At 45.3% G+C, this 11,339-nt stretch overlaps 1 protein-coding gene across 3 annotated transcripts in view; it reads left to right on the top strand.

The window, feature by feature from the left end:
• The first annotated feature begins 9,586 nt into the window (after positions 1-9,586).
• The window catches only part of GBE1 (1,4-alpha-glucan branching enzyme 1), a 176,263-nt gene continuing 174,510 nt past the window's right edge, over positions 9,587-11,339 (top strand). The window contains exon 1 of one of the 3 annotated variants that reach the window (XM_075102255.1): positions 9,587-9,798. In XM_075102255.1, coding sequence (XP_074958356.1) covers positions 9,695-9,798 — 104 coding nt within the window. In that variant the 5' untranslated portion in view covers positions 9,587-9,694. The remainder of the gene's footprint in view (positions 9,799-11,339) is intronic. The other 2 variants (XM_075102234.1, XM_075102244.1) reach the window with 2 other exon arrangements.

Genomic DNA, 11,339 nt, shown 5'->3' with positions numbered 1-11,339 from the left:
CAACATTGTTCTCCTCATGAAGACCTCAGGGGCTGATGACTTGTTGTAAAGCAAGCCCCCTCTCTCGTCTGCATCAGGAAGACTGAAATTGCCAACCTCAGGACCTACACGAACACTGGAAAAGTGACTAACATCAGAGAATTGAGGCTTTTCTATAGAAATCAGATAATTTGGACAGTTAGAATATTTATTGGACTAACAGCAAATTCTTAGCTCTATGGATATGGTGCAGTACACAAAATTTTGAGTGTAACAAAGCAGTGGAGAGTGTGGGCAAACCCTTCTGTGAACCCTTCCAACATGTTGGTAAGCAACCAACCCTCTGCAAAAACTTTTGTAGGTGGAAGCCTACAGTCATCATAGAAGTCCAGGAATGCAGCGGGTGTGCATTCCTGTGTCCTGGCAGGTATCTCATTCACAGTAAAACAAATGAATTTGGGGCAGCCCAGGTGATTCAGGATCATTAACAAACCAAGGAAAGCAGAGAAACAGTAGTTATATCACTCTATGATCTGGCTGAGACTCACTCCAGGCAAACCTTGCCTGAGTAAGTGGTAGTCCCTGCGGTTGGAGATGACAGTTTGCTGAAAATCTGAGAGAAAGAGGAGAAAATAGATGGCAGGCTGAGCAAGCTGACGATAGGTGGACACTGGATGGTGGACACTGGATGGAAGCCCAAAGTTTGCTGATACTTGTATTGAAACCCTCTGACCACAGTGCTAGGTGATCAGCGATATCTGTCTCTGCACTTTTGTCATGACCCAGCTGAGTACAGATTTTGTTTTTCTTATGGCTTATCTGTAAAGCACAAGACCAGGCAGACTGACAGGGGAATCACGGAAGGAGAAAAGCAAATTCAATCCCTTACTAGATATGCCCGCTCTGCTCCTGCAGTAGCAACTACCCACTATGTTTATGTAGATGTTTAACACTGTATGAGCTTCAAAAGGAAGACCAGAATTTGAAAAATACTATCATCTGGAAGATTACAAGCTAAAAGAAAGCAGAGACGTATTAGAAGCAGGAAAAGTTATCAGGCTCTGTTCAAAGTTTTTTGCATGGTAGAGATGGACAAGCTTTGAATTAGGACCAGGATACATTTAAAGAACTGTAGTGGATGTCCTGGACTCAAAAATGTATTTTGTTTTAGGGCCTATAGATTCTGGCACAGTATGGAATGAGCTGTCAACCTATATGAGGGAAGACGTGACCTAGGGGACACTAAATAATAGTAAACAAGAAAAACAAACAAACAAAAAAATCCATGACAGTGTACAACTTGGAAGCTGCAAAACCTGTTATTTTTTGTTAGCATTTAGTCTCAAATGTTCTGCTCTGGTAAAGTGGCAGAAGGGGGATGACAAAGTAAAAAAAAAAACAAAACAAACAGAAAAGCAGTCCATGCACATATGCAGTGGTAGGAAATAGCACAGCAAGAAAACAGTCAGACCTAGCACACACACACACACGGAAATGGCGTGAGAAAACCGGGGAAGCGATGAGTACTGGGACAGTATTTCTAACAAGCTTCCTACCAGATCACTAACTGAAAACTGGCATAAGGAAAAAGGTAATTAATTGCTTACACTTCACCTTCACAGAGACCAAAGTACAACAATTGGGGATGGCCTGCCGTCCTAGTGGAACTACAGGACAAGTGGAAAATGAAGAGCCTGGATGTTGCCCAAGAAGATGATATAATGCAAAAAGATCGAATACCTGGCACAGGCTGTGATGTGTGCAGTTCAGAAGGCTATTCTGATCAAGCAGGCAGAGGAAAAGAATGAAGTGCTAACAAAGAAGCTGAATATTCAAGCAGGAGAAACCAGAACTGCTGTGAGAAGTGTGACTGCTGACGCTTGATGCTCTGCTGCTGGAGCTGATCGCACAAATGTGAGAAATATCTGCACCGCGTGGCTGGTTAAACTAAAATCAGACTGGGCAGCGATATCAACCATTTCTTGAATAGGATTAGGTGGCTGAATCCAACACCCAGGGAGAATTTGGAGAGATAAACAAAAGGCTCAAAGAGATATCAGAAAGGAAGGGTGTTTGAACCTGAGGAACACTGACTGAGAGCCATCAGCTCTTAAACTATTCTAATGGAATTGGGATCACATTAACTTGGAAAACCAAAGTTACCTGTGTAATACATGATTGCAATTAATATCTTAGAGTGAAAAAATCATGTATAATTGTAAAGACTTATTTGAATTAAAATATTGGTATTTAGTTGTTACACAGAAGAGGTGGAACCAAAGCAGAAGAAAAACAGATGGAGGATTACTGAAGTTATCTAATAATACAAAGTAAATTTTCTTACTACATAGTAATGAAGTAGCTATTTCATTACTATGCACTCCAACATAAAGTATTCAGGAAACAGAAATGCAGCTAATTAATCTGGATACCCTCAGAAACTCATACAGAGGGAGATGCCTGGATAACTAAGACAACTATTAATAATAATATTTGCTCATTTTATCTTCCACAGAAAGCATAGTATAAGCAATCCCTTCCAAATGTATGCAGACTGTAAACTGCACATTGCTTAGTTTTCCTTACTGTGTATTTTTATTATGATATATGCATATAGGAAAAGTAAAAGCCTTTTAACTCAAATGCCATGGATGAGTTTAAAACAACAAAATAGGAACCTAGGTAATAAGATTCAAAGGATCCAACCCAAAGGATTCATCTCCAAGCCTGAGAAAACCTGTTTCCGTGAAGACACATGTACTTCTTACTAATCTATGAATATCTATGTTCCTAACAAAAATGTGAGTAGGTGTGTACATGTGTTTGTCCTGGATGAAACTTTCTATATTTATAAAATATAGAGTTTTGAGTACTTTAAGACGAAAAGGTGAATCACCGAAGTAGAAAAATATTTCCTATGGAAAATTGTGTTGCATACACAGTACGTGTGAACAGTATGTTCTACTCATACTTATGAATTTATATTGACAGAGCTGTCAGAGCATTAGCAATATGCATCTCCCTCTTTCTTCTTACCTCACTTGACCTCCCCCAGGATTAGATGTGTTATCCCCTGAATGAGTATCTGGCAACCTCATTTTCTCTTCTGAGTAAAAGGCCAGACAGCCTAAATGTCTGTAGTGTTTCAGGGAGAAATGGCAGACAATGCAACCAGCTTTCAAGAGACCTCCTAGGTAAGATTATTTCTTGGGGATTTTAGGAAATACCTGGCAATGAACAATGAAAGAAAGCAAAATTGCTTCTGAAGCTATGGTGCTTAATTCTAAGTGCACTGGACATAAACCAGACAGTATTTGTTAGCGTTAATAATTGCTTGTATAATAGTAATATATTGTTACAGAAGCCCACTGTACTGATAGCAGGAATGTTCCTCTGGGAGAACTATCCCAGAGAGCTCAAGCCACTTATTGCCTAAGTTAGATAAACATACTTTGGTATGACAGAGGTAACCGTTACCAAATATTGTGGGTATTAAGGAGAGTGTCTCAAATGTTTTATGTTCTTCTCCCAACACATAAACACATATTTAAATACCAGGAAATAGCAGTATTGGCAGTTGTAGAAGGTTCTTACTATTGGCAATAATTACTTTTGAGAAATACATATAGAAGGCATAAATACAACAGAGTATACACAATGTCCAAAAATACTATGATATTCCTAAAGGTTTTCCTATATCCTATATTTTGTATCTGTGAAGTGTTCCATAAATTCTTACTTGAAACTAAAGACTTTCTGCTAAATTAAATCCTTTCTTTTTTTTTTTTTTTTTTTTCTTCCCTGTGAGACTCAGGCATTTTCACAACAAATATTGTTCGACATCTGCTGGTATTTTTTAACTGGTATCACAGTTTGAAGTGTCTTCATTACTTTGTAAACAACTATGAAAGATATTTACATTTTTTGATACTCTGTTTTACAAAAGAAGGACACCAAGTCATGATAATACTGCAATATTGTGAAAGGAAGAAGCAGCCATTATCTAAGATTTTCTGGTTGTTGGAACGTTTTCATTTTGCTCCGCATGGTAAGTGCAAATGGCATTTCCATCAAGTGCGCTTACTGGAATTTGATAACCTTGAAACAGGCTTTTTAGATTTCAGATTGCACATTAGTTTCAATCCTTAAAAACATGTTATTTAAAGCTCCTGATACCATGACGGGGCAGAGGTAAGACTTTAAAAGATAGTCTCAATGAATACCCTATGTTTCTTAAAAAACCCAAACCCAAAACCAAAACCCCCAAACCTATCAACTAATTAACGGATATAACAACAGATTCTTGCAATGTTTGCTGCCGTTTTCAAGGATATGCGTTTTGTCCTTCATATGTAATCCAATAGTTGCATCCTTGCTAGAAGTGCAGTTTTAATTATGGAACTGTGACATGCTGTTGAGGTCTAGCTTCGGCAGCAGCTGTGCAACACTGACCATTTCTTTTCTCCTGTGTGTCTCACCTTGGAGACCAAAGATAGATATTAGTAGCTTGTTTAATCTCCATTCCCAATGTTTGATCTGTCTGAGAAGACTACCAAGATAAATGATAATTAAGAAGGTAACAGATTTTTTTTAAAGAGGGGCATTTGTATTGGATCTGGATGACAACTGTGCAACTGATTTCTTATGGGTTATTGAAAAAAAAAAAAGTGGGGGTAAGTATGGCTGGTCAATGTGGCAAAATAGGTTAGTTTTCTTTCAAATTTTGAACTCCACTTTGTGTTACATACTGAATGTGCAGAAACGAGTCCAAAGGTGGGAAGCTGCAATGTGTACCATTACATGCTCAGATGTCTGACACCTCTATAACGGACACAGAGAATCCTTCAAGAATCCATTCTTCTGGAATAATGAAACACGAATCTCTTTGAACAGCTGCCTCTTTCCACAGGAACACCTTTTCTTGACAGCACCCATTGTGGGATCCAATATAGGCACAGGGGAGAGCTCATGCATTCCTGTGTTTCTCAGTCCTTGGCCATGGACTACTTCTCATCTTTAAGACATCAAAAGGTGCACAGGCAATAAAAAATGTATACTTCTCCACACATGCAAACAAGCAAAGTGGGACGACCACACCTAGATGTATAAAGGCTTTCAGGAAAAGGAATTGGGAGGAGTCCTGCCCAGACTGAAATGATGACAAATCTTGGATATAGCCTTTAAGTATTGAATTTAAACATACAAATGACATGCCTTGTGACTGGTCACTTTGCGAGATCAGTAATTCTTAGATGATCTCAACAGTAGAGTTAAAAAATACCTTGCTGTCTTTGGTATCTGCCATCTCTTCCCAGGCAGATTAAACTGGGAGCCTAGACTGCCCAGAGCTAAAATGAGGCACAGCTGATAGAATAGGCTAACGAGTACTTTGTGGTATTTGGGACCACACTGTAGCATCCAGGTATGGATGTTGGCAGTGCCCCATTTATGTCTATACTGGAATAAAAACTAGGCAAATGTCATCCTCGGCTATTGCCCTCTTTTCCTCCCTTCAGGCTAGAAGGTAACTCCAGCAAACCCTCCCCAGATTCCTGCTCTGGGCAATTTGAGAACCGGCACGGCAGGAACCAGACTGTAACTCATGTGTGTTATCTACCTCATAGCTGTGGGATTGGGCAGCCTAGAAATTAGCAGTAGTGCATGACAGCTGTAGTGCAGAATCCTGTACCCCAAAGATGACTGACAGGTCTGGAAGTGTGTTAAAAATGCAGGCCGTGATCAGGGACTAGGTCTGCTCTAAGCCAATTGGTTTAAAAGCACCTGGAGCTCAGGAACCAGCTCCACAAGAGCCAGCCAAGGCCACAGACCACAGAGATCCCTTCTGGCTGAGATACAAACAGATGCCACTGATGAGGGAGAATCTGAACCAGTACCTTAAGGAAAAAAGATTTTTTCCTAACAGACTTCCTACAGTTCAGTATCTCTGTCATCTTTTGCAAAATAAGTGCAAAATGTTAGTGAAACAAAGTGCATGTACAGCATGACAAGAGTAGCCATTTTTCTCTCTTCAATGCTTTCCAGATACTGAATGTTCTTTGATTTCTATTTGAACTTTGCATATTTAAAAAAATCTAAATTGATATTATAATAATTGTAACTATACAGTTACTGCTCAGCATTGCTATGCAACACTTTAAAGTATACATAACTTAAGCATGAGCATCCTTTGAAAGACTAGAGTGGATTGATATACTCCAGCCTCAGTGGTAACTGGGTGCTAGACACATGCCTTTGACACCCCTCCTATATGATCCACTGCTGTCCCCCCAAAAGAGCAGTTATTGCAAACAAGTCCTCCTCTTCCTACTTTTACGGGTGGCAGCAGCTGCCAGCATTGTATCAATCTCTGACAAACGCACAAAGATGCCTTCGCTGTTGGGACAATATTCATTGTTTGAACTGCCACTTTTGCCTCCAGGCAGAGGACTAAATGGCAGTGTCCTGAGAGCCAAACTCATCCTTTGAGTCTCAGCTAGATCACGGTGTAATAGATGATCACAATAATATATGCCTTAGTATCTTTGAGTTACCTGTGACAAAGCAGGCAGATATAATCATGCCCAAGCTGTAAACTGGATCATGAAGAGATACAAATGGTATGGTTATCGATTTCCCAGTTCACAGAGTGATAAATATAGCATTTGGGCTTTGTCTATTACAGGGACAGAGGATATTCACAAAATTTAATTTCCTGAAGTTCAAGGTTGCTTGGATGTGAGGCTGGATACTGTTTCATTTCTACCTAAAATCTTCCAAATGAGTTTAAGAAGGGGTCCCTGTCTTCAAGGAGCCAAAAGTTGCAGCTATATTCCTACTGTTCATACAAATTTTTATAAAACTCTCTCTTGTGTTTATGCCAAACATCTAATACCAGCGCTGTGAACTTGCTTGAGCTTTCTGACATTAAAGAAAACTAAAGAAGCTGTGCTATGAGTGAAGCTCCTGTTTCTTCCTGAAGTCAAAGGCTGCAGGAATTGCCCTCCTACCCCCACTTCAACAGCAGGCAACCCCTTCAGTACCAAACAGCTGGAAAGCCCCAAAGCAGCAGCACAGGCAACACGTAACTATTGTAAAAACCTCAATTTCCTGGCTCTTGATAATCAGCTGGAATTTCTCTCCTTTTAGTTTGCCAAACTAGTTAACTCTGAGAATGAGTGTGACACATCTGCAAAAGAAAACAACGCCCATAGTATGATGCAAGAAGCAAGAAGATGGTAAGAGCTGTTAAACTTTGATTTAGGACAGACATTGGAATCATTGCCACGCAGAAAGTTTCAAGAAGCACAGGTAATTTTAAAACCAGTTTTTCAGTCTCCAGTGAGACTGAAGAAATGGTGGACACTGGGGAAAAAAAAAGAAATCCTAATCTATCAGAGTTGGATATGATAGGTAGTTCTGCTGCAGCATAGATGCTACTTCCTTCAATAACCAAACAAAAACTGCCTGGGCCTGCTACTGGGGCAACTGCTATAGCAAACAGTATGAGTACTGCCATACTCGTTCTTAGGACAGGGAATACCTGTTGTACTCCATAAGGAAAAAAGTACAAAAGTACTTGGATTTTTGCATGTGTAGTTAGAAACCGCTGCAAGGAAAGAAATATAGTGTAGTTAAACGTACACTGTTGATGAAACAAATAATTATGGAAACTTTCACTGTAGCCAATTTTGAGTAAAGTAATAAATGAATTGCTAGTGTTCATTACACGCTGTGCTGTTAGTTATCTGGCAGACAGGAAGGGCTAGAGCACTAAAATTCAGAGGAAGCCAAGATAGGGGAGATGAGTTACAAGCTGAGGATAAAGATTTAGAGGATGGTTATGGAAATGAGGTATCTAGGAGCTGAAAAGTTTATAAACTGTGGCTAAAAAACATTCAAAAGAGGCCTCTAAATAAATATTCTCACTACCTGTCTAAACAAATCAAAATCGCTGGACCATAAATAAAAATGCTAAATGCCGGCCTAGAGGCCTGGTCAGGCTAGGGATTAGTTGCCTTGGATATCTGGTGGCCTATGCAAAAAAAAAAGACATGCTGCTATTAGGTCAAAAACTTCCACAACAATCTACCTGTGCTATTCAGCATTTAGCGCTGCATTAAGATCAACTGAATTAATCTTACTTTGCTTAGGATTCTTTTTGTGGCCGGTAAAGTGACATTTTGCGGGATAGACATGGTGTTTATAAGAACTCACGAGATGCCCCCACAGTTTTGCTTTGTTGAGCTTGTCTGTGAGCACGCCAGCACCCTATCAAGCAGTTGAGAAACTTATTCCAGCACTCATGATGACACCAAAACTGGTGGTGGTAGGAGAAGTAGTAGTGGTGGTGGTACGGGATTTTTTTGTGCGTGGGAATGCAGAGCTTACCCGGCAGCACTGAAAAAGACATCAGAGGCGCTAATAAAACAAACTAGAGACCCTGTGACGGCAGACACACCCACCTGCCTGCCCTGCCCTGCTGGGGAGGTCATAGTATCACAGAATGGTTTGGGTTGGAAGGGACCTTTAGAGGTCATCTAGTCCAACCCCTCTGCAGTGAGCACGGACATCTTTAACTAGATCTGGTTGTTCAGAGCCCTGTTCAGCCTGACCTTGAATGTTTCTAGGGTTGGGTCATCTACCACCTCTCTGGGCAACCTGTGCCAGTGCTTCACCGCCCTCATTGTAAAAAATTTTTTCCTGAAGTTCAACCTAAGTCTACCCTCCTTTAGTTTAAAACCATTACCCCTTGTCCTGTCACAACAGGCCTTGCTAAAGAGGCTTCATATAGTCCCCCTTTAAGTACTGGAGGGCTGCAGTGAGGTCTCACCGCAGCCTTCTCCTGTCCAGGCTGAGCAACCCCAACTCTCTCAGCCTTTCTTCACAGGAGAGGGGCTCTGTCCCTCGGATCATTTTTGTGGCCCTCCTCTGGACCCGCTCCAACAGGTCCATGTCTTTCCTGTGCTGAGGGCTCGAGAGCTGAACACAGCACTCCAGGTGGGGTCTCAGCAGAGTGGAGTAGAGGGGCAGAATCACCTCCCTCGACCTGCTGGCCACACTTATTTTGATGCAGCCCAGGATATGGCTGGCTTTCCGGGCTGCGAGCGCACATCGTTGGCTCAATGCCGGATCCGACAGCCACTTTTTCAGCCCCGGTTGCTGACAGAGCACAGCTCGCCCCTCACCTCTCCGCCAGGCCCCTCCGCAGCGGCACCTCGGCCCGCCCCAGGTCACGCTGGGTCCCCCCGCCTCAAGCGGAGCCGCCGCTGCTCGCCGCACCGAGCCGCTTTGAGGAGAAGAGCTCTTTCCTCACTCCTCCCCCCCCCCGCGCTTCCCACTGCCCCCCCCGCCCCGCGGCAGAGCGCGGGGTCTGCGAAACCAAACCCGCCGCTCGTCCCCGCCAAGGGAAGGCAGGGATGGGGGTACCCCCCCCCCCCCCCGCTCCCGCAGCTCCGGGAGCCCCGACCCCGCCGCCCCTGGCACCGGCTGAGCTGGGCGTGGGGGGGCAGAAGTGCTGCGCAGCCCGGCGCGACCCAGCCGGCCGTCACGGCGGGGCAGGCGGGGAGGGGTAGGGGAGGCGGTCGCCTCCGGGCCCCGGCGGGCTGCCCCAGCCGGTGGGCGGCGCCGGGCGGTGAGAGGCAGGGAGCGCCTCGCCCGCCCGCACTGGCTCTATATAGCGGCGGCGCGGCGCGGCGCGGTTCTCGCGGCGGGCAAGATGGCGGCCGCCGGTAGCACGCAGCCCCCGCAGCCGCTGAAGCTGCCGCAGCTGCTGGAGCGGGACCCCTACCTGGCCCCCTTCGAGACGGATTTCCAGCGCAGGTACCGCCCCGGCCCGGCCCGCCCGGCGGCCTAGTCCTGCGCCGCGGGGAGGGGAGCGCCGCCTCGGCAGGGCGAGGGGCGGCGGACGGGGGGCGACCGCCTGCCTCTGCGGACGCCGGGGCGGGCGGGGGGAGCGGCGAGGCGGGCAGTGTCCCCTCCCCTCCTCGTCGCGGCGAGGGCTGTCCCTCAGCCAGCACTGGGGCGGCTCCGGCGGGGGGACGGACCCGGAGCCGAGGTTTGGCGCCGGCCCTTCCGACGGTGGCGTCTCCAGCGCGTGCGGAGCCGCCGCCGAGGCCCGGCAGGGCCCCCTGGGCCGGGCACGGCACGCTGCGGCGCCGCTGTAGGCCTCCGCCGCGGGCCGCTCCGCCGGCGCAGCTAGCGCTGTGGGAGCCCCGCTCGGCGCCGCAGCCTCTCCGGTGCTTTGGCCGCCCTCCCTGGACCGCCCTAAAGCAGCATCGCCGGGCTGGGGGTCTGGCTCACGGCGAGGCCGGCCCGCGGGGCGCAGGCAGGCACCAGGGGCGGCTGTGAGGGCGGTGGCCGGCCTGCTGTCATTAATAAAACCAGTTTTCAGCCCGGCTGGGGTAACCTGTGAATAAACTGCTCCCGAATCTTTCTTTTTGGAGGGTTTTCATTTAGGTGCATTTTTGGAGAGATCCCTGAATCCCCAGCTGAGCTGTTCGTCCTACTTAAGGCAGGCTCCACTACTTTATCATTTTTAGGTTGGTTACAGGTTGCCGGCCTGAGCATCGCTTTCCATTTTTTGTGCCTCTCGCTGGGAGGTGTGACGCCAGCCTGATGTCACATCAGCCGCGACCCCGGCACCCGGAGGGGCGGCAGGCCGGGTGAGAGTCTGCTGGCAGCGGCTCAGGCAGAGGCGACCTGTGTCCTGCAGAGCCGAACTGCCGGCCTTGAGAGGCTGCTAAAACCTCATTTGCTGGTTGGAAACAGGAACTGGTGGGGTTTTATGGTGCAACTTTATATGTTGCATTTCACTAGCAGTCCTCTGATAATCAAACTTGTAGTACTGACCAATTCCCTATGACCCAGAAGTCTGGGAAAGTCTATGTATGTTGGAGGGAAGTAAGAGGGAATTTGATTTTTTTTTAAGTGTATTTGAGGTTTTTTCTTTACTATATTATATATGGCGCTTTTGGCTTAGCGTTTCCAGTTGTTCTGTTGGATTCTGGCAGAGAATAGTGGTGAGGCTAGATCTTGTAAAATGGGATTAAAGATTGAGTAAGATACTAGGCTGATTTACAGAGCACTTTCTCAAACTGTAATCCCTTAATGATAGAATAACTGAGTGTTTTAAACAATGATTCCTGGCAAGCTTCTGGTAATGCATGCAGTGCTGTAAAACACCCAATTCTTCCAGTGGGCTGCAATGGTGTAGGAAGTAATAAGTGGGTGGATCTGGCTCTTAATAAAACTATTCATTAAAGCTTTTGGTCTTCCCAAATGTGTCTGCTATCTAAATGGGCACATTGTGGATGATGGTGTTTGTATTTCTGAGGATAGTACAGCTATGCTGAACACGGTTT

This window comes from Phalacrocorax aristotelis, chromosome 1, assembly GCF_949628215.1.
Source record: "Phalacrocorax aristotelis chromosome 1, bGulAri2.1, whole genome shotgun sequence".
Lineage (NCBI taxonomy): Eukaryota > Metazoa > Chordata > Aves > Suliformes > Phalacrocoracidae > Phalacrocorax > Phalacrocorax aristotelis.
This window is presented reverse-complemented; position numbering and strand designations above follow the sequence as displayed.